Source organism: Camelina sativa, chromosome 11, assembly GCF_000633955.1.
Source record: "Camelina sativa cultivar DH55 chromosome 11, Cs, whole genome shotgun sequence".
NCBI lineage: Eukaryota > Viridiplantae > Streptophyta > Magnoliopsida > Brassicales > Brassicaceae > Camelina > Camelina sativa.
The window spans coordinates 26,246,580-26,271,580 of NC_025695.1; the positions used below are offsets into that span (position 1 = coordinate 26,246,580).

A 25,001-nucleotide genomic window follows, 5' to 3' on the forward strand; every position below is an offset into this window, starting at 1 on the left:
AAAAAAAAAAAAAAAAAAAAAAAAAAAAAAAAAAAAAAAAAAAAAAAAAAAAAAAAAAAAATTACCTCCTCTACCGTACGCAACAACACGAAAAAAATGAGAATTAAAATAATTATCTTGGGCTCCTCTATGGGCTAGTTTCTATATTGGGCTTTAGGCCTTTTTATTACTTTTTTTGTTTTTTTTTTAATCTTATTCTTAAATCATCATTTTTCCTCTGAACACGATGATGGCTTCTTCTTCCCCTAATTTCCCAGAAAATTAAGTTTTCTTCACTTTACTTGTCGAATCCTACTTTATCTGATCCAGATTTCGTCTCCAGATCATGTAAAAAAAAAGGTTAGTTCATTTTGGTATCGTTGATGTTAGTGAAATCTTCATCTTCCTGATTTGGTTTCGACGATGATCGTGTCCTCTTTTATTAAAACTGTTGAAATTTCGTATTTGATTTATTTCTACTTCTCTTGTGTGTCTCAAAATTTTTGTTTCTGTAATGGATCTTCTTACTCGCCCTTAGCTTTGTTCAATCATCATAAATTGATGAAAATTTGATTTGCTTCTTCTTAAATCATTGAACCAACCAATTGTGATCTTTTAGCAATTGGGTTTCTAGACATGAAATTAAAAAAAAAAAACAGATCTTTGGTTACAATTCATATGCTCTGTGTTACAGTTGTTGAAGATGTTATGTGAAGAAATATTGAAGAATGTGTTCCCATTGCTAGAAGGCGAAGATCTCGCGGCTTGTATGGGTGTAAGCAAACAATGGAGAGATATAGCGAGTGACGATTTTTACTGGAAATGTCAATGTGCAAAGAGATGGCCTTCAGTTTGTAAACGGCATAAGCCTCCTGCTGAGACATACTACAAGATGTATCAGATGTTTAGTAAGCGGCGGGTGAACCGTGCTCTCCCTCCTCCGCGTCTCTCTTTCGAGAACTTGGAGTTCTTTATCGATATGTGGTCGGAAGATAAACTTGTTTTCTCAGGGTTAATACCTGGCGTGGCTTTGGACAGCGGGATGAAAACGTTACCATTAGGGATCAGCAATGTTCTTAGAACTCACCTAGAGAGACCTGATTACAAGATGGTTGTTCCCGCTGAGCCAAGATTCACTATTCCGTTAAACCAGTCGGTTAGTGTCTCTTTGCTTGTGGCAAGGAATGATTCGAGTAAGGTTGCTCGGATCATCAACCGATCTGTTTTTGATTATATAGACCGTTCATCGTACCGAGCGCTTGCCTTTGAGTATTTAGACTTATCTCCTTATTACCCTTTTATATCCGGTATACGAGCATGGATCTCTTTGCTTTTCATGGATGTCGAGGATATGAATGATGGCTTACTCGACGTTTTCGGGATTCAGTTGGATTTCAATGATGTTGCTGACACTAAAGATGAGGTTTTGTGGCTTCTTGACATGCTTGATTGGAAGTGAATACAAAGCTTAACACTCTCAGGTCTGTTACACACAAACATCGTTTACGCCAAGTACTATTCTTTCTACTGCATATGTTAATTTTTCTTTTATAGTAGTTTGAAATTTTTTTTTGTTACTCTTTTAATTATTTAGTTTTGGTTTTTTCATTTGCTGCAATTCAAATAACTCAAAGTGTTCTTACTTACGGAACAATGGAAATAGAAAACTGAATAATTTCATACTACAAAGCGAAATACCATGTCAAAAAGACCCAAAACTGTATAGTATTTTTTTTCGGTTTGGTATTACATGATATATACTACAGTTTAATTTCAAATCGGTTGAATGCAATTTTGGTTTATTTCTGTTCGAGTTTTTTTATGATAAAAAGGTAAAAACTTATTGTTGTTTAATATGATCATACATATTTAGACCATATATAACTTTAAAGTAATATTTAATGAATTTTGGTTTTAAAATAATGAAATGAAACAGTTTATAAACATATTTCGGTTCGATTCAGTTTAATGATTTTGGTTTGGTTCATATCTGTTTCCTTATCTACCTCTATCTAGTTCTGGTTAAATCTTTAGTTTAAAATCAAATGGAGGAATTAAAAATTTACATAGATAATATCTTAATTATTTTTAATTATTGTAACTAATACACCTGTTAGTGGTAACTTGTAACTTGTAAGCCACCACTTAAAACAATTCATACTATCATTTTTCGTAAAAGTTACTTTTCCCATCATAAGTCTGTCCAAATCCCCAATTCGATTGCATCACATTATTAAAAACCTTTGTAATCCCATCACTCGTCGTAACCTTCAATGATAAACTCTGACCAGTCAGAGCAGCATTAATGGACCAATTTTGTCCCCAATTCCTGCTCATTGTTATCCACCCGGTCTTGCTTCCCTTGACCTGCATCGCTTTTATATCTCCGGCTCCTCCTACGTTGTATGCCAATATCATTAGGAAATAAGGGTTTCCTTTGGTTTCAAACTTGATACCTCCGGCTCTAGAACAAGGAACACGCCTGTATTTAATCGGGACAATCCCGGTTTTGTACTGGGCTATCTTGAGGAACATTGGTAGAGTGAGATCAAAGTGTTTGTTTGGTAGGTTGCACCAAGCGGATTCTGGTGGACATAAATTTGTTGCTGTGATTAGGCGCACACATGACCTCGTAACAAGCCCCGCAAGTGTACCCGTTGTTGAAGAGCACCGTGCTCAATGCCGCCGTCGCTAGACCATAGACTGGTTTGTCAGTGTATCCACAAGCTCCATCTATTACATGTATAAAGAAAAAAGTGAGTACCTTATATAATTATGGTCTTCCAAATGAATTATATATCTTTATATATATTTAAAATATCTTTGGTCAATTGAAAATGGAAACGGAATAATAAACTATTTGGTATTTTGCATTATTCTTTGTAAAAATATTTTATAAACAAAAACGAAAACCAATATATTATATTAAAAGTACGAAAGTATATAATAAATGCAAAAATTAGAATTTTAAACAGTTTATACAATATTTTTTTAAAACAAAACATCAGATTAATAATTAGTTCGACAGTATATTAGTAACTTACGTTGAGTGTCTCCACCATGGATATCACCGTAATATGTGGATACCAATTAGTGTCGAGTCCGTTGGTTGGGATGCCGGGTGCTTCAGCTACATCACCAATCTGACCATGACTCATGGACACGAGCCACGTCACCATTATTATCATAAAACATTCAACATATATCATTTTTTCTGAGAGTTTCCTGATATTATTAATTTATTTTCCTTTTTTTGGATAACCTTTCACTTTAACTTTAATTTGTGATGAATATTGATGGGAACAATATGGGTGGGGCCGTGGGGGTATATATAACTAGAGAAATATAACTGATTTTTGTCATATCTTTACAATCTTCCCAAATGTATTGAAGTTTATGTAGTCAATCTGCATCCTAAGAAGTGTTAATGTTACCATTTTTGTATATGTAAGATGTAAATAGGTTGTAAAAAATCATGAAATGTTGACTTATTAAAATCTTTTTAAACTTGTTGAAGTTTATGTAGCCAATCTGCATCTTGAGAAGGGAAAACATTGCCCTCTTTGCATTTTTGAAGGTACGATGTTAATAAGTTGTAAAATGTCATGAAATGTGGAGTGAAGTCCCATTTCTTTTTTCACTTCTGATATAATGATATATTTTTGTTTTCATGAATTTTAAAAAATGACATCCAATTAAAAAAGTTAACCATATTCATTAGTAGGAAAGGTATATATAAAAACAAAATGGAAGCATAAGTATTTCTTGAAAATTTATAAAGAAACACTTAAATAAGTATTGTAATAGAAGTAAAAGATCATCAAACCAATATCACAAGAATTCACACAGAATATAGGAATTCGTAGACAAGTAATTCTAAAAATTCCAATTCTTGATTATTTTACAAATAGACTTACCAATAATTCTTACTTCTTGATTGGTTGTTGCATGCGTTAGCTAGCATATTAAACTCATACAATTACCCTAAGAGTTAATCTTCCCATCAAAAGTCTGTCCACGGACATTTCCTATTTGGTGGTGTCACGTCAACACAAGTCTTTCGTGTTGGAGATGACTATGGAGATGGTTAATCCATCACTTGTTGAGATCCTTTAGGATAAACATTGTCCGATCAACACCACACCACTGGTCCCAATCTGTCCCCAACTCTTTGAAAATGGGATGAACCTAAAAATAAACCAAATACTCAGAATCACTGAGCTTTTCCCTTTATTAGAAATCTGATCAAGTAGTTTATAACTCCCTTGATTGGGTTTACACAACACCTAAATTACTTTAGATTGCCACCTGAGATTTCTACCCCTTAACTAGAACAAATCCAAAGAACAGCTTCTCCCTTATCTATCTAGTTTACCATAAACATAGTAATGTCTCCAAATCACCAAGAGAATATCTTCCTCTCAACCAGAATGTACTCCGTGATCTCCTCCTCGTCATCACTTCAGTTGGTGCCGAATCCACGTCATCACTTATTGCTTGATGAATACTCCTTTTACATGGAACAACATCCGCCTTGTTCCAGCAAACTCGTAGACTTTTGATGCCCATAAAAAGGTTGCACACACAATCTCCCCCTTTTTTTTATTCAATTTGTCGTTTCAAGCATTCCTACAGGCAAACTCTTGGACACTCACAAGCACACATCATATCGCGTTAATAATAACAAGGTTCAAAGACCAAAAGATGTTAATACTAGCTTCATTACGAAAATAAACTGTGTCCAGAAACAACCATTACACACGCAAGTTCTCAGAGTTAACAAGAAAACACCAGATCACTCCCCTAAGTTCTAAACTACCCCTCTGATACAGACTTTCTATCCATCAGACCCAACCTCTTCAAAACCCTCTTCATCATACTCAGGGTCAAAGTTCCTATAAGCAGAGTAAGTATCAGACCCATCTTCATCAATAGGCTCAGTTTCAGCATCAGTGTCATCAGCCTTCGGTTCATAACCTTGAGCCTCACTATCAGTATTCACTCTATGAGTCTGATCATTTGAAGGGTGAGGGAAAGAACCATAATCTCCCCCAACTTGATGGACACACTTGAGTAAAAAACGATAACACCACAGATACAAAGAAACAACCGCAGGAGGAAAAGAGAACAAACCTTCTAGACGAGTTGCCATATCCAAAAGCAGAGGGAAATATACCGCAAGTCAGCACCCAGGGATCGTCCAAAGACAAAGTCACCACGACATTTAAAAACACCTAGACCCCCTCGTACTTCAGGATTGAATTTCTTTGGCCCTGGTGATGGTTTTTAATACCACTCAAGATCAATCTCCCTTTGAAAACGAAGAACCCTGTAAATCAAATTAGGAAAAGGCAGAACATTCTGGATTTGAATAGGAAACCTGGCTGCTCGTTCCACTTGATCGTAGACTAACTTGCCAAAATTGAAAGGAATCTTGTTGTCCAACAAGTACAGAAGCTTGGCATGATCAATGGTGACATTGGAATTATTAGTCGAAGGAATCCAATTCAAGCAACATATCAGATATAATCCAGCCAGTGTCTTAGACATCACAGACGTCTGTAGGTCCTTCCAGGTTACAACTTTCTCACCAGAGAGATACTTTGCCAAAGCATGTTTGGTGAGAGTTACTCGCTCAGTCTCAGACTTGGAATGCCACTTAATTGCTGGAGTTCTAAAAGCTTTGTTGATCATCTGAGGAGAAAACTCATACATTTTCCGCCGCACATAGAGAGGAGTCTTTTTTGTCACATTGTTGTAGATGTGAAAACTGGAATAGAATTCCAAAATCACCTCTTTGACATACGGCTCAATATCGACAACAATATCCATTAGATGATTCACCTCTATTACACGCATAACAGCAGCAGTTTCACGAGGGCCTCGAGGCACATACCTTTGATCATGAACCTCTCTACGCTGAAAATCACTATACCGAGAAATATCGTAAGAGGTGAGAAATCGAAGGTTCATCAGCTGGTACGGTGGCTGCTAAAGTGATGGATCCGCCACATCCTTTTTAAATTGATGATATCGATGAATGCTACTCTGGTCAGATGAATCATATGGAGGTTTTCCGCGTGAATTCATATAATTACGCAGCAGATCTGGATAAGGATCATTGATTGGAGGACGAGAAAGATCAGGAACAGGGGTTTTGGAAGGCGGCGACGAAGAAATAGCCGGTGAGGAGGTAGAACCAGTAGCCGCCGGTGATGGGAAATGCCGAGGAAGCTTTGGGGGCACCTCTTCAATCGAACTATCAGAGTCTCACAGCTGCATTCGATCCGCAATCGAGCGTTTCAGAGAAGCACGGGTTCGCGGTATTGTTAGGATTTAGAGAAATGTGGGACAACACAGAAAATAGGATTAGCATAAAAACCCAGCATCCAAACACCGAACCGAAATATCTCGTGAACAATGAAAAATTAAAACCAAAAATTAGTGCAAACCGGTATTAAACCGGATATAACCAATCTTCATATTCAGAACATAACCAGCACAAACTATCAATTTTTAATCGCAGAAATGAGCTAGGATAAGAATTTGAATGAGCTTAACGGAAACAAGCAGAGCCTATATGAACTGCAAATACGTCACCAATCCCCATCAGTAAGTGTAAAAACAACCGTCTCTCCCATAGCGAGGATGTGGGACACAGGAGGAAAGAATGATACAATTCTCAAACAAACACACTTTGAAAATTGGAGTATCCACTGACGAAAAAAACAACACGAGTGTTGTTCCATCCAGAGTAGTCTTCACATCTGCATACCTTAGAGTGCAGGAGAATCCTCAAGTGAGGAAGTGTCACAGACTATGAAGCAATATGCAGGCTGTTTTTTTTTTTTTTTTGCTTCTTACTGCTCCTTCCTGCAATGGGGGGAAATTAGAGGTGACTTTACAGCCAGGATTTCATTTTGAAGTCTTTATCTGGATGGCTGACTTTTCTCCTTTTTTTTTTCGTTGTTGTTTTTTTTTTTTGAATTTTCCTCCCATGGGACGAACAAGATTTTATTCTTTGTTCGTTCGAGTTATTGACAAGATTTCTCTTTTGTCCCTCGAGTCTAAGATAAGCATTGGCTTCATCTTATGCAGTAAAGTGCATCTTACTGCTCCTTTTTGCACTTTACCGCTTCGTACACATTCTCCATACATTGCCTGTCACACATGTCACTCACTCAGTAGTTCTAAACCTTGAAGAGTAGCTTTTTCCCTTGATGAAAACAAATCAGCTCGTGAGGAAAACTTTGAATTTTTTTTTAATATAAAACAAACCGAGACACTGTACATCCTCCCCCTGTCTCAACACATGCCCAAAAGGCTGATGGTTAGAGCTCACACACACCCAAGGACTTTTGCAAGTGCACAAATGTGTTGCGGTCCAAAGGCTTGGTAAAAATATCCGCAAGTCGAAGTTCTGTAGATATATGCTCAATGACAACTTGTTAGTTTTCAACTAGTTCATGAACAAAATGATGCCTAATGTCAATGTGCTTAGTTCTAGAATGCTGAACAGGATTCTTAGAAAGATGTATTGCACTTTTATTATCACACACTCAAGAGAGGTGTAGGAAATAGACATACCATAGTCAGATGCCATTTGTCTCATCCATAGTAGTTGTGTTTGGAGCAAAGGTTTCATCGAAAAACACCTTCAACCGGCGTATATCCTTGTGTGACCAGACGAGCTTTCTTTCTGGTGATGTTCCCTTCTTCATCACTCTTGTTCTTGAAGATCCATTTCGTTCCTATGACATTTACGTCTGGAGGACGTGGTACAAGTTTCCACACTTCATGACGAACAAACTCTTCTAACTCTTCTTGCATAGCAAGAGTCCAAAAATAGACCTCGAGATCCTCTTGGACATTGTTAGGTTCAAACATGGACACAAAGCAGGAGAACATAACCAGATCAAAGCAAGCAAATGAGGCCATCAGTTTGTAATTCTTTTTGATTCCCCTAGTTTTTCTATCATCATTCAGATCTCCAATCACATCTTTTGCTGAGTGATTCTTGTGAACATGCAAAGGACGAGTTTCATCCTCTGAGTTATCATCTGACTCAGCCTTCTCTTGTTGTTCGTGTGTAGTTTCAGTTGCATGTTCTTGAATTCTTGGATTATCACTCAAAACTTGACTGACCATTTAAGGCAAGATATGAACAACTGGTGTGCTCCCATCATCAAAGACCACATTCATCGATTCTTCAATTCTCGACCATTTTTTATTCCAGACGTGATACGCAGTACTGTTCTGAGAGTAACCCAAGAAGAAACCTTCTTCACTTCGAGAATCGAACTTACCAAGCTGGACCTTGTCGTTAAGAATGTAACACACACATCCAAATACTCGAAAATAGCTGAGGTTTGGCTTCTTCCCCTTCCAAATCTCATATGGAGTTTTGTCATAACCAATTCTCACATAAACTATGTTGATCACATAGCAAGCAGTATTGATCGCCTCTGCCCAAAAAGTTTTAGGAATTCCATTTCCATGGATCATAGCTTTGGCCATTTCCTACAGGGTTCTTTTTTTTCTCTCTACTACTCCATCTGACTGAGGTGTTCTGGGTGCTGAGTATTGATGAAAGATTTCCTGTGACTCGCAAAACTGATTGATGACAGCATTTTGAAATTCCCCTCCATGATCCCTTTTGATCTGCTTGATTCTCATCTTTTTCTCATTTTTCAGTTGTAATGCAAGGATTTTGAAACTTTCTGCTGTTTCTGACTTTTCTCTGATAAATATTACCCAAGTATATCGAGAGAAGTCATCAACCAGGACAAACACATAGCGTTTACCAGCTATACTTTCAACTTGCATAGGCCCCATTAGATTCATGTGAATTAAGTCCAAGACTTGTGTTGTCTGTATTCCTTCTTCCCTCTTATGATGCACTTTAATCTGCTTTCCCTGATTACATGCTGCATAGACAATCTTATCGACATGTTTGAGATTCGGAACTCCTTTGACCATATCGTTGCTGACCAGCTTTGAGAGACTTCTAACATCCATGTGCTTAGCGTTGATGCCATAGGACTGGATCATCTTTCTCAGCTCTGAAACAATTCTTGGCTTCTTCCCACATATAACAGTTGTCACCAGTTCGGATTCTTAAAAGAGCTGTTCGATTATCCTCATAGTTTGCCCAACACTTTACCTTGTTGAAACTTACTGTTAGACCCTCATCGCACAGCTGACTCTCACTGATTAGATTTGTTGTCAACCCTTCTACAAAGTAGAAATTTGTAAGCGGTGGCTTCTCAGCATCAGTTAAGTCACCTTTTCCTCTGATTTTTCCTTTTGCTCCTCCTCCGAAAGTGACTTTGCTCTCTCTGACATCTGAGTAGCTGTTTAGATGTGCTTCATTCCCTGTCATGTATCTAGAGGCACCACTATCGAAATACCACGGTTTGGTAGACATGGCTTCAGATGACGTATATGCAACATTACACAACCATTCAGATTTGGGAACATACATTTGCATCTCTCTTTTCCTATGCGGATAGCACTTTCCCTGTTTCAGCAACTGTTTAATTTTATCCACATATTTGTAACAGTACCTTTTGATGTGCCCATGGCGTCCACAATAATAGCACTCATAGCTTCAGATAATCCTCTGATGGTGGTTGCTCAGTATCACAACAATTGGTCTTGCTGGAACAAAACTTGGTTTGTTTACTGCTTGAGAGTGAGTAAGATTCAAGTGTGCATTCTGAATTTTCACGAACTTAGTGTTCCCACTTGATCCTCCTTCATGATAGCCTAAGCCAAAATTTGACTTACCAACTCTCCATACAGCTAAGATGTTTTCAAGATCCTTTGTTCCTTTATTCATCATGTAGATCTTTTTCTTGGTTTCGCTTAACTCTTGAGAAAGAACTCTGTTTTTCTCTGATTCTACAGTGAGTTCCCTTGTCAGCTGATCATTCTGATTTTAAAGCTTGATCTTTTCTTCCAACCATGGCAGCTTCTCCTTTCCTAGAGTCAACCATTCATCATACAGATTCCTGAATTCACATTCAACATCTACATTCGATGCATCTAGATCTTTATCAGACATCTATCCCTCGCTTCATGTGTCCAACTCACTGTCTGTGGTTTCATCTTCACTCTTCAGGCTTCCCATAAAAGCCACAAAACCAGTGCATTCATCTGATGAGTCATCTTCTTCTGACTCACTCTCACTTTCCGCATTATATTACTTATCCTTTTTGGCAGAAGATCCTACACAATCAAACTTTGTGTGTCCAACTCCTCTATATTCTGAACACTTTAGTTCTTTTCTTTTTAAAGACGGACATTCAGCTTTCATGTGTCCATAGCCATGGCTTTCGTGACACTGAATTTCATGTTTCTTCCCACTCCTTTCTCTGTCTCTGTCATGACCACCACCTTGATTTCTTACCCAATTTCCTTTTTCAACTCTCCTCAAGGCTTTAATGAAGTTCTTTGCCATTAGACTCATTTCCTCTTTCAGCGTTTGAATCTCCTTATTGTCACCAGATGCGGTGAAAGCTACCCCTTTTGAGGCGTTGTTCTTTCCATCAGTGATTTAAAGCTCGTGGGCCTGCAGTCCATGCCTCTTTCCAAGTCAGAACGTCCTTTGCTTCTTCAGTCTTTATTACTGGTGGAGTCCATCCTAGGTTAGTTGCAATCCATGCCTCTTTTCCAAGTCCACGAATGAGTGCTCTCATCTTCATTTTCCAGTGACCATAATTTGCTTTTCAAGCATGATTGATCTTCCAATTGCAGCATACTCTTTGTTATTGTTGATCCCTTCCGCAGAATCCTCACCTGTTGTTAAGATACAACTTGGTTCAGATGCCCGCTCTGATACCAATTGAAAATGGGATGAACCTAAGAATAAACCAAATACTCAGAATCACTGAGCTTTTCACTTTATTAGAAATCTGATCAAGTAGTTTAGAACTCTCTTGATTGGATTTACACAACACCTAAAATACTTTAGATTGCCACCTGAGATTTCTACCCCTTAACTAGAACAGATCAAAAGAACAACTTCTCCTTATCTATCTAGTTTACCATAAACAGAGTAAACTTACTCTCTCTCAAAGAAAAACTTCTCTCAAGCTTTTTCTCTTCTCAAAACGGCTAACCCTAGCTGATCCTTGTCGTCTCCCTTTTATAGTCATAGGACGTAATGGATCTTCTAGGTTGGATCACACGATCTTGGATGCCTCCAAATCACCAAGAGAATATCTTCTTCTCAACCAGAATGTACTCCGTGATCTCCTCCTTGTCATCACTCCAGTTGACGCCAAATCTGCGTCATCACTTTTTGCTTGATGAATACTCCTTTTACATGGAACAACATCCGCCTTGTTCCAGCAAACTCGTAGACTTATGATGCCCATTAAGATTTCACTCACACTCTTCTTTTTCATTATACACTCGGACTTCGTTACCTTAACATGCATGGCCTTAACATCTCCTACATTTTACAGTTAGATCATAAGAGAATTCCCGTGATTTGAAAGCTGATACCTCGCATTTTCTCACAACGAACTCATATATATCTAACAGGGACGTTGCAACTGCGGGCCCGCCGATTTGTAAGTGTCGGTTTTAACTAACATTGGTTGCAGAGATCAAATTGTTGTTTTGGGTTGCACAAACATTCACTATAATAACCCTGGTGTAATCTGGTGGACACTGAATAGAAGTCTTGATCGGTCGGGCAAAGACCATTGTGGTCATAGTGGCTTGCCTATTGGCAAAGTAGATGGAAGAAACTCAGATACATGAGACAAACAAAAATTAAATGGAAAAAATATTTATTTAAGAAAAAAGGAAAAGAGGTTTGATTTAGCTGGACATTTTTTTTCTTTTCTGGTTTGGTTAAAAGTGACTCGATTTGATATACAAACTCTTTTTTTTTTTAACATCTAACATTTTTATTATTAGATCGTGAAAGGTTAATACAAGTAGTTCATAAGCCACATAGGTGGGGATGAGAATGTATGAGACAGTGATATAGTACTTAAACTATAAAGGGAAAGAGCATCAGCAGCAGCATTTCTTTCGCGGTTGACATGATCCAGAGAGCAGTGGGGTAACTTTTGCATCCAAAACCAAGTATCGAACAGGAGGGTTCCCAGCTTATGATGATCCATGCTTGTATAAATTAGATTAGTCAGCTCTTTGTTTTCTCCTTCGAACCATAAATATCGATATCCTTTGCTCCATGATAATTTGAGGACATGCAGAAATCTCAATGCTTCAGCCTGCAATGAAGAAAGTGAAGGTGGGAGATTGGCTCAACCTGATGAGATGACCCGACCCTTCTCGTCTTTAAATAACCAACCTGTATTTGTAAAGTCTTTGTCTTGAACCTAGCCACTATCAAAGTTGCATTTGATCCAACCTAGTGGGGGTGATGTCCAACGTTTATCTCGAGTTACCGTGGTAGGTACAACAAGTATATGATTTGGTGTAGGATTCTGAATTTCAGAGTCTTCTAACCATTCATTCAAATCTTGGATCTCCTTCTCAAAGATAGAGTCTGGATTTTGGGAAAGTTTTTTGAAGACAAAGTCATTTCTCAATTTCCAGATTCGCCACAGGATCCACAATGGTAAGATCTTATTTTGAGGCTGGAAGGATGAATGCTTTGTAATGGTTATTAGATTGCGAACATTATCTTCAAGAGACTCTGAAAAGATGATCTGTTCGCCGATTTGCCATTGTACTAATCTCCAAACAACTTGGGCATAGGTGCAGGTGAAGAACATATGGTTTATCGTCTCTTCATCTATGCAGCATCGGTGACAGGTGATCACAGGTCAATTAAAACCCAATGTGCACTCAACCACGATCTAGTGGTGTCGTCGTAGCACTTCAGGGTCGAATCCACAGAGACCAAGCGATGCACTATAAAATTATATAGACCGAGTATAGCTAAAGCAAAGAAAAGTTTGTGTTGCAAGTAACCGAATTAAAACAGAAAATAAATAGGGTTTGTAAAAATCAAGAGAAGGTATTGGGCGCAGGGAATCAGTTGGGAGTTATGATCACTAAATTTAGGTGTCAGATTGGGAAAGCATTAGATACCGATCTTGAACTCAAATCTCGAATGTAAAACTAACCTACTATCGTAGCATTAGTTATTTATGCAAGGTATTGATGAAACTCTAAACCGTCGTTTGAATCTAAACAATCCTAGCAAGCAATAAGTTCAAGTTTGATTTTGTTCACAAGGTGCCTTAACTTCAACCTTCGTTGGCTAAGGATCACCTTGCTCACCTATGTTCTTTCAAGCAATTCAACAACACTTTTGATGCCTAGATGAATTAAACCTATGATCATAAACTAGGTAGCTAATCTAGCTTAAGCAATAAGAACAACAATAGATGAAGAACACAATAGATCAATCCCCAAATCTAACAACCTAAGTTTAGAAAATCATGAAACCCCTTTTGAAACCCGAAACCCAATAGATAAACTACTCAGACATGGAGATAAAAGAACAGCAAATCAAAGATGAAGAAGACATAATTGATTTGCAAAAAGAAATAAAAGGGTTCAGAATTCTTCTCCAAAGAGATACAAAGGATTAGAGATCTTCTCCCAAGTTTACAAGTACTCAAAAGCTGCGTAGAATAAAAGTTATTTTTCTAGAGGTCGAGCCTCATGCTTAAATAGTAAAATAAAACCCTAAAAGTCGGTTTTAAAACGAAAAAAGAAAAGTTGCGTCGGGCTCGGAATCGGTCGATCCGAATGTAGATCAGCCGATCAAGAATATTTTTTTTCTGCTCTCACACCATCTGCTTGTTAGCCCGATCAATCTTCAACTAATCCAACTCCAGATGCATATTTTCGTCCCCAAAGCGCTCAGATTCCTTCCAAAGTCACCTAGAACCTGTAAAGACTCACACAAGACTAAAAAGACTCTAAAAACACACTAAGACCTAACAAAAAAACTCAAAACAGGTGTGAAAACCAAGATTAAAATCCTATAAAATACAGACACATCAACAGGTCGGATCCAGTGGGATAGTCCATGAACAGAGTTGTAAGTTTGTAGCTAGAACACCAAATAAGCATCTCCACAAAAAATGATGTAGCTTTGGAGCAAGATTCGTTTTCCAGATGTCGTTTTTCAACAGCACTGATCCATTTAGTGGCGGTATCATTTTATCTTCAGCGAGGCCAATATGATTAGCAACCCAATAACCTGATTGGACAGAGTAGCAAGCATTGTTTGTGTATGTCCATTCATAAGTGTCATTCTCGGCGTGTTGGGATAAATATAGTTCAGCTGCAAGCTGTTGGTCCTCTGGTGTTAAGACCCCTTCAAAAATAATAGGTCCCATGCTCGTTTGTTCTCAATCAATAAGTCAGCCATTGTCATTTTTGGATCAATGATTGGACCATATACAAACTCTTTGTAATTCAATTTGGTTACAGATCAATTTGATGTAATTTTGCTTTGTTTTGGTTTGTGATGATATGGAAACTTAAAAGAGAAGAAGTGATTTATTTATTTATTATAATGATTTAATTAGATTTAATATAGATTTGAAAAATAGAAAATAATTTTTAGAAATATTTATTTATTCAGTTTTTAGTATGTTTAATATAATGAAAACCAAATGATTTATAAAAATAATCTTGGTTAAATTTGGTTGAATTGTTTGGGTGGGTTCATTACGGATTCCCTGTCCACCTACTCTCGTTAACAAAAAATTTAGGTTCAAACGAAATTAAGTAACATAAAGCAAAAATCACTTTTTAAAAATTATTTTAACCAATACATCTCCTAGTTTGTAAGCCACAACCCACAAGTAACAAAATACATATAATTTCTTCTAAAAGTTAAATTTCCCATCAAAAGTACCAAATTCCCAAATCGGTGGAATCACATTAGTAAAATCTTTTGTCCCAGTCCTCAATGATAAACCCTGAGCTGTCAATACAACACCAGTGGTCCAGTTTTGTCTCCAATTCTTGCTCATTGTTATCCACCCGGTCTGGGCTCCCTTAATTTGCATGAACTTAATATCTCCGGCTCCGCCTACATTATATGAAAAGATTGTTCAGAAATTCGGGTTTCCTTTGATTTCAAATTTTACACCACCAGTTTTTGCACAAGGAACACGTCTGTATCTAACTGGGACAACCCCGGCTTTATACTTGGCGATCTTGAGGAACATTGGTTGGGAGAGATCAAAGTGTCTTTGTGGTGGGTTACACCAAATGTCTCTAGATTTGGTGTATTCTGGTAAACAGAAATTTGTTGCCGTGATCTTGATGGATCCGGGCAAACACCATTGTGGATCGTGTGCACATGTGATCTCATAACAAGCCCCGCATGTGTACCCATTATTGAAGAGCGCCGTGCTCAATGCTGCTGTGGCTAGACCATAGCCTTGTTTGTTTAGATCCCCGTATCCACAAGCTCCCTCTATTGAATGTATAATGAAGAATAGTGACTGTGTAATATCAATTCACAGCCTTGTTTTTTAGATCCCCGTATCGACATTATATATTAGTATTTTAACTTACGTTGAGTGCCTTCTACCATGGATATCACCGTAAAATGTGGCTCGTGCATCATACCAAGAAGTGTCGAGTCCGTTGGTTGGGTCGCCGGGTGCTTCGGCTACATCACCAATGTCACCAAGACTCATGGACACTAACCATGTGATCGTTATTATCATTAAACATTCTGCATTTCATTTTTTCTAAGAGTTTTATGATTATTATACCTCGTTTATGATAACCTTTTCTCTTTAACTTTAATTGATGATGAATATTGGTGGGAACAATATGGGTGGGTCTATATAAGTACAGAAATAGAACTGATTTTTGTCATATCTCTAAAAATCTTTCCAAATGTATCAAAGTTTATGTAGTCAATCTGCTGCATCCAGAGAAATGTTAAAATTGACATCTTTGTATGTAAGATGCTAATAATAGGTTGTAAAAAGTCATGAAATATGGACTTGTTAAAATCTTTTTAAATGTATTGAAGTTTATGTAGTCAATCTGCTGCATCCAGAGAAATGTTAAAATTGACATCTTTGTATGTAAGATGCTAATAATAGGTTGTAAAAAGTCATGAAATATGGACTTGTTAAAATCTTTTTAAATGTATTGAAGTTTATGTAGTCAATCTGCTGCATCCAGAGAAATGTTAAAATTGACATCTTTGTATGTAAGATGCTAATAATAGGTTGTAAAAAGTCATGAAATATGGACTTGTTAAAATCTTTTTAAATGTATTGAAGTTTATGTAGTCAATCTGCTGCATCCAGAGAAATGTTAAAATTGACATCTTTGTATGTAAGATGCTAATAATAGGTTGTAAAAAGTCATGAAATATGGACTTGTTAAAATCTTTTTAAATGTATTGAAGTTTATGTAGTCAATCTGCTGCATCCAGAGAAATGTTAAAATTGACATCTTTGTATGTAAGATGCTAATAATAGGTTGTAAAAAGTCATGAAATATGGACTTGTTAAAATCTTTTTAAATGTATTGAAGTTTATGTAGTCAATCTGCTGCATCCAGAGAAATGTTAAAATTGACATCTTTGTATGTAAGATGCTAATAATAGGTTGTAAAAAGTCATGAAATATGGACTTGTTAAAATCTTTTTAAATGTATTGAAGTTTATGTAGTCAATCTGCTGCATCCAGAGAAATGTTAAAATTGACATCTTTGTATGTAAGATGCTAATAATAGGTTGTAAAAAGTCATGAAATATGGACTTGTTAAAATCTTTTTAAATGTATTGAAGTTTATGTAGTCAATCTGCTGCATCCAGAGAAATGTTAAAATTGACATCTTTGTATGTAAGATGCTAATAATAGGTTGTAAAAAGTCATGAAATATGGACTTGTTAAAATCTTTTTAAATGTATTGAAGTTTATGTAGTCAATCTGTATCCTGATAAGTGGAAACATTGTAGTCTTTGTATAAAATGATAAGATGTGGAGTGAATAAAGTTTTAGTCAAATTTGCATCCGGCGAAGTTAAAACATTGTCTTCTCTGTATTTTGATAAGATGGTGGAATGTTAATTAATTGGTTGTAAAATGTCATGTATTGAAGTTTGAATCTGCATCTTGTGAATTGAAAACATTTCCCCCTTTGTATTTAAAATGATATGGAAAAGGAATGTAATGTGGTGTTGACTGAAGTCACATTTTTTTTTCTACTGTTAATAATCGTGACACCCAGTTTGCGAAGAGGTCTAAAAGAATTGATTTGGCCATCTATATCACCAAAACGCACTTATGTTTTCAGTCAAAAGTCTTGAGAGAACTCCAGAGTTAAGCGTGCTTGAGCTGGAGTAGTTTTAGGATGGGTGACTTTTTGGGAAGTGACTGTTAGAACTGTGCGAGTGAGGACAAAACACAGGAAAAGATAATGTGGGGATTTGTAGGGTTGGTAAACAAATCTTTAAAACCTCCCGGACGTAGAAAACCAGCAGTCGGATATGGGTGGGCCAACAGACCAGGAGTGGATGTGGGGTCCACTAATCAAAGTGGGCTCATGGGCCGGGAGTGGACATGTGACCCACTAAGCAAGATGACGGTCAGAGCGTTACAATAATATAATGACTAATTAACTAAAATCGGATCTGCGCTACAACGCGGGGGAATATTTATGGATATGTAATCATCTTGATTAAGTAAAAAGTATTAAAAATGAAAACAAAAATGTAAAGATTGTTGGGATACAATCCTAGTTCCACATCATAAGTTTGAAGGGACTATCATTAATATATAAAGGGTTAGGGTCAATCCACTAATTTCTAATTAGTTTTTAGCTGCAACAATAACCACCGTAGTTAAGGAGATCAACGAGACCAAAACAAACACCAGCATATCTGAATGATTATGTTCTTATCACAGAAACAGAGGGTGAATATGTGTTAATGGTGATGAATGAAGAGCCTTGTGATTTTCAAGAAGCGAAAGAACTAAAAGTATGGATAAAGGCATGTGAGGAAGAACTTTTGTCGATAGAGAAGAATAAAACTTAGAATCTTGATCTACTCATTGGAGTCAAGAACGAAGATAAGAACAATATGGCAATTGCCTTATTGTTCCAATTCATTCCCAAAGCTTTGATCCTCCAAGTTGGAGACCTTGACACCTCAAAAGCAGTTTGGGATGCAATCAAAGCAAGGCATGTTGGAGAAGAGAGAGTAAAGGAGGCTAGTCTACAAACTCTGATGGCAGAATTTGATCGACTTAAGATGAAAGACACAAATACAATTGATGTGTTTGTAGGACATCTCTCAGAAATATCATTCAAAATCAGCGTCTCTTGGAGAAGCTATTGACAAATCAAAACTTGTCAAGAAATTTCTGAAAAGTTTGCCACGGAGAAAATACATTCATATTGTTGTATCTCTTGAACAAGTTCTCGCCTAAACACAACTAGTTTTGAGAATATTGTTGGAAGACTGGAAGCATATGAAGAGAGAATTCGTGAAGAAAAGGAAGAGCAACATGAAGATCAGAACAAATTTATATATGTCAACAGTGACGCGTATGCTTATCACCAAGGAAACTACTGTGGGGGTAGAGGTTTTAATTACGGTGGAGACGAGGCTGAAGTGGTTGTTTTAGATGGAGAATAAGAGGACGAGGACATTTTGGGAGTTATCCAAACATTTTGGGCGGTAATCCTTTGTTTTTCTATGATTTTGATAAAACAATTACAGGAAATGTGAGATTTGGAGATGATTCTCGTATTGATATAAAAAGGTAAAGGATCCATTCGTTTTGTGTTTCTAAATGATGAAATAAAGGTTCTAAAGGCTCTACATATTGTATATTACACTCCAAAGTTAAAGAAAACAATAATAAGCCTTGGTCATGCCACAATAGTAGCATGTGAAATAAGAATGAAGGAAGATCTACTTATGCTCTATGATCGAATAGGTCAACTACTGGTGAAGAAAAGCATGTAAAAAAATTGATCGTACAAGGTTCTTTTAGAAGTTGAAAATATATGGTGCTTAAAGTTAACAACATCAACCAAGTCAACCAAGTGGCATGCGCGCTTGGGTCATGTTAATGTGGACACAATGAAGATGATGATCAACAAAGAATTAGGACAAAACACATGAAAAGATCATGTGGTGATTTGTACGGATGGTAACAAGTCTTTAAAGCTTCCTGGACAAATCAAACCAACCGTCGGATATGGATGGGCTCACGGGCCTAGTGAAAGGACGTGAGGCCCATTAAGGAAGGTGGGTCCATGGACTAAGAGTGGACATGGACCCATTAAGAGGTGGCGGTCGGGGCGTTACAAGTGGTTTCAGAGCCGAACCCAGACGAGTGTAGAGTCGAGTGAGCTCACACCATCGAGGGTGACGGTCTTGGTGTGGAACAAGGACGTTTTGATGTGTTAGTGGGGGTTAATTTTGACACCCTGGTTTCAGAGACTTGCTAAGAGGTTTAAAAGAAATGATTTTGCCACTTATGTCACCAAAGTGCACTTATCCTTTCGGTCAAGAGTCCTGAGAGAACTCCAGAGTTAAGCGTGCTTGAGCTGGAGTAGTCTCAGGATGGGTGACCTTTCGGGAAGTGATTGTCGAAACAGTGTGAGTGATCTTTTAGTGGGGGTGAATTATGACACCCTGATTTAAGAGACTTGTAGAGAGGTTTAAAAAAATTTATTTGGCCACCTATGTCACCAAAGTGCACTTATCTTTTCGATCAATGGTCCTAAGAGAACTCCAGATTTAAGCGTGTGTGGGCTGGAGTAGCCTTAGGCTGGGTGACCTTCTGGGAAGTGATTATCGGAACTGCGCGAGTGAGGACAAAACACCAGGAAAGATCATGTGGTGATTAGTAGGGATGGTAACAATTCTTTAAAGATTCTCAGACGTAGCAAACAGACCATCATATAGGATGGGCTCACGAGCCTAGTGAGAGGATGTGAGGCCCATTAAGGAAGGTGGGCCCATGGACTAGGAGTGGACATGGGATCCAGTAAGAGGTGGTGGTCGAGGCGTTACAAATGGTATCAGAGCCGAACCCAGACAAGTGTGGAGTTGTGTGGACTCAGACCATCAGGGGTGATGGTCTTGGTGCGCAACGAGGATGTTGCAATCTGTTAGTGGGGGTGATTTGTGACATCCTGATTTTAGAGACTTGCGGAGAGGTTTAAAAGAATTGATTTGGCCACCTATGTCACCAAAGTGCACTTATCTTTTCGGTCAAGGGTCCTGAGAGAAGTCATGAGAGAAGTCCAGAGTTAAGCTCCTTGAGTTGGAGTAGTCACAGGATGGATGACATTTTGGAAAGTGATTGTCGGAACTATGCGAGTGAGGACAAAACACAGAGAAAGATCATGTGGTGATTTACAGGATCTTCACTTTCAGCTTTCTGTTCCAGAAAACAAAATTTCAGTAACAGTACAAGCACTATGTATAATAATAAACAACATAGTTGTAGTATATATGCTTGCCATTTCTTCTGTTAGTCTGCTGATCCCTTTACGACTAGTGGTGTGAGGTATCTGATTCTTTCTTTTTGCTTTATATTTCTCACTCACGGCCTAATAATGAAACATGTTAATTACTAATCACCAATCAACTACTAAACAATTATAATCACAAGTAATTACCTTAAATGCAGCACTAGTTTTGAGTTTGACAAATTTTTGCCAATCAACAGGACCAATATTTGGTGGTCTCAAATTCATCCTCTCTTGGTTATTTGCAGCCAAATTTATAGCCTTCACCGTGACAGACTTGTGTGATCGCCACAAATGTCCCATCTGGTGAATCACAGATATCCTTTGCCAATCTTCATCAAGCTCAAACCTTGCCTGCATTCACTTACACTCACACCATAACTATAAAAGTAAACATGTTCAATTGAGAGACTTTTTAAAAACAAAAAAAAANTATATATATATATATATATATATATAAATGAATCAAGAATCTACTCTTGCACATATATGCCTTCACAATCAGATCTAGCATATTCAGCTTCATCCATTTCAGTATCCATGTCAACATCTACTGGCAATGGACCAATTATATCTGCATTTCCAGACTGAACATCTTCTTTACTATATCTTCTTGAAGCACCTCTCATAACAACAGACCAACTTGATCCATCTTCACTTGAATAAAATACTTGCTTTGCTTGAGATGCTAGAATATACGGATCCTTCTGAAAGCTTACTTGGCTCTGATTTAAGTTAACAAGTGTGAACCCATCTTCCACTTTAACTCCATTACCTTTTACTGCCCAGTTACATCTAAATATCGGCACATAGAACACATGGTAGTCCAACAATATGATGTCAGTAATTCTCCCATAATATGACACCAAATCAACTACTTGTGAAGTATCCTTAGCACTAGATCTACACATAGCCGTTGCCTCATAATAAACGCCACATAGCCGTTGCCTAATCCTAAACAAAGTCACAATAGCCGATAACTTGCTGTGGTTTGAACAGCTAGGGTATAGTGGGGTTTCAGCATCCCGGATCTTTGCAAGGAACTCATCCTCTTGTTGGTCCTCACCCTCTGCAATCTCACTTAAGTCGCCCACAGGTTGGTCAGCTAAGTCACCTCTAAAAGCCAACTCTTGATCAAAAAATTCAGCAGCTTTATATAACTCAAAAACTTCCTCATTCCACTGAGTTGGTTTACTTTGAAATTCATCTACTGACTTCACATCTCCATGATGATACCAATCACTATGCACCTTGTATGCCTCATCCATCCCTCTTATTACAAGATGCTCAACCACAACACTGTTTAACTGTCGTACTACATTACGACAGTCTTTACAAGGACATATTATCATTTCTATGTCACCTAAAGCCGCAGACACATCCCTTACAAATTTCCAAGCTCCACTTTTATAACCAGGATCAGCTCTTCAATGGATAATTAAAGAAAAAAATCATAACTAAAAGAACATCTTAAAGTATCCAAACCCAAAATAAAACCTAATTATGAAATATAATTCCTTACCTGCATAGATGCACCCATGCCTTGTCCAACATTATATGTTATAATATAAATTTTAACCTTTATAGATAAAATAGAGATACATATTATACAAAGCTCACATTAAGCAACAATTCAGACAATACTGCACTACTTCAGACACATACAGATGCTCTTAAACCAATATCTAACTGTGTAAAATCTCACTAATCTAATCACTATTTATACGAATCAGACTCAAAGGACAAAACATAGCAATCACCAATATTCGTGTGTAATAATAATGTTTAACTATTGGTTGAGTGATACTAACCTGTTGTGTGAGTACAGAGAAATGAGAAGCTTCAGTTCCCCAACATTTCAATCACCAACACTTGGGAAAAAAAAAAAATCGTTCAGTTTATGAAGGCGCAAATACTCAAATCCAAAAGCTATTTTTGAGTCAAATCTGTAAATAATCGAACCCTAACAAAACAGATGGATTCGAAACTCCACATTCTCAAAATCTGTAAATAATCGAACCCTAAAAAACAGATAACGAAATAAATCTAGATAAATCGAACCCTAACAAAACAGATAACTAAATCTGACCCTTATCGAAATCAAAAGCTGTTTGAAATCACAAATAATCGAAACAAATAACGAAATTAGGAGGAAGAAGAAAGACATGCCTCAAAAATGGATTCGAGCTATCAATTGCGATGGATATGGAGATTTAGGGCGAAATTGGGGCTTTTCACAAACGGCGAAATTGGGGCTTTTCACAAACGGCGATAAAACTGAAGAATTGATAAGAAATTTAGAAGAATTTGAGCACACACAGAGAATTTAGAAGAAGAAATCTTCTTAGGTTGAGCTTAGGTTGTAACGAGAGAGAGAGAGAGAGTGTGTCGAGTTTTTGGGTTTTTTTTTTATTTGGCGATTAAGTGAATAATTTCACTAAGTATTGGCGGACAAAAGTCACTTTTGTTTCCCGCTACATAATTTTCCTATCATAGCGTTAATAAGATGCTATTAAAAAGTAAGCGAAAAAAAATCTCATCTTTCATAGCAGTGACGGAAAATGAGCTATATCCGTCTGCTATCAATGTACATATTTGTTGTAGTGTTAAAGCTTCTCGGATGTAGCAAACCGACCGTCGGATATGGATGGGCTCACGGGCCTAGTAAGAGGACGTGAGGCCCATGGACTAGAAGTGGACATGGGATCCATAAGAGTTGGCGGTCGGAGCTTTACAGTTAAACTGTAATTTTTTTAACCGTAACCGTGTTTAAAATATAATAAAATATGCTAACAATTATTTATTTAATATGAATCATATGATATATAGAAATATGAGTACACTAAAAATACATCAATTAAAAATAAATAGTATCAACCATACTATATCATTAATTAATATTAATTTTATCATATTATCAAATAATCGTAATTGTATATAACCGTAACCGCTTTACTAATATGATTTAACTATAATCGTTTAACAGTTTATTAAACGGTTACTATTAAGGTTAAACAAAACTTCTAACCGTAACCGTGATAACCATAACCATGGTCATGCCTACTGGCCCGTGAGACCACCCTTATCTGACGGTCGATTTGCTACGTCTGGGAGGCTTTAAGGACTTTCTTACCGTCCCAACAAATCATCACATGATATTTCCCTGTGTTTGTCTTCACTCGCACAGTTCCAACAATCACTTCCCGGAAGGTCATCCATCATGAAACTATTCCAGGAAAGACACGCTTTATCTGAAGTTCTCTTAGGACCCTTGACCGAAAAGATAAATGCACTTTGCTGATATAGATTGTCAAATCAATTCTTATAAAACTTTATGCATGTCCCTTAAACTGGGGTGTTACAATTCAGATCCACTAACAGATCACAACGTCCTTATTGCGCACCAAGACCATCACCCAGCGATGTGAGTCCACCCGACTCCACACTCGTCTAGGTTTAGCTTTGATACCACTTTTAACTCCCGTTCGCCACCTCTTTAGTGGCTCTATGTCCACTCCCAAACCATGGCCCAACTCTCTTTAGTGGATCCCACATCCATTTTCGGCCCGTGGGCCCATCCATATTTGACGGTAGATTTGCTAGGTCCAAGAGGCTTTAAAGACTTATTTACCGTCCCTACAAATCACCACATGATATTTCCGTGTGTTTTGTCCTCACTCGCACAGTTCCAACAATCATTTCCAGAAAGGGTATACATCCTAAAACTACTTCAGCATAAGCATGCTTAACTTTGGAGTTATTCAGGATCCTTGACCAAAAAGATAGGTGCACTTTGGTGACATATGTGGCCAAATCAATTATTTTAAAAGTTTCTGCATGTCCCTGAAACTGAGGTGTCACAATTCAGCCCCTCTAACAGATCGCAACGTCCTAGTTGGGCACCAAGACTGTCACTCCCGACAGTGTGAGTCCATCCAACTCCACACTCGTCTAGATTTGGCTGTGATACCACTTGTAACGCTCGGACCGCCACCTCTTTAGTGGCCCATGTCCACTTCCGGACCATAGGCCCACCTCTCTTAGTGGGTTCCACATCCACTCCTGTCTTGTGGGCTCACCCATGTTCGACGGTCGGTTTACTAAATCTGATAGGTTTTAAAGACTTGTTTACCGTCCCTACTCCTTACAAATCACCACATGATCTTTCCCTCTATTTTGTCCTGATTCGCATAGTTCCGACAATCATTTCTTGAAATGTCACCCATCCTAAAACTAATCCAGCATAAGCACGCTTAACTTTGTAGTTCTCTCAGGACCCTTAACCGAAAAAATAATTGCACTTTGGTGACATATGTGACAAAATTAATTATTTTAAACCTATGTGCTTGTCCCTGAAACCGGGGTGTAACATCTATATCCATCTCTGAAAATAGAGAATGCTATTTTTTTCTCTATATATACTGGAACGAGACCCGACTCAAATAGTTATTGGACCATATGCTATATTGAAAACTTTTAAAAAGTTGGACCCTATTTTACAGTTATCTTAAATTTTAGGATCCTAAAATGCAAAAAAAAAAAAAAAAAAAA

The 25,001-nt window shown here is 37.5% G+C and overlaps 1 protein-coding gene and 2 pseudogenes across 1 annotated transcript; 1 reads left to right on the top strand and 2 right to left on the bottom strand.

Annotated features, from left to right (window-relative positions):
- On the top strand, positions 163–1,688 carry LOC104724279 (F-box protein At5g39250-like). The gene is made up of 2 exons (XM_010442739.2): positions 163–339; positions 674–1,688. Exon 2 carries the CDS (start codon positions 683–685, stop codon positions 1,436–1,438), a length of 756 nt encoding a protein of 251 aa, XP_010441041.1. The 5' UTR covers positions 163–339; positions 674–682; the 3' UTR covers positions 1,439–1,688.
- LOC104724280 lies at positions 2,034–3,197 on the bottom strand (annotated as a pseudogene).
- On the bottom strand, positions 14,814–15,898 carry LOC104728354 (annotated as a pseudogene).

Bases quoted from the DNA above. Each gene is read 5' to 3' on its own strand.
- LOC104724279 (XM_010442739.2), top strand. From the start codon at position 683: ATGTTATGTGAAGAAATATTGAAGAATGTGTTCCCATTGCTAGAAGGC.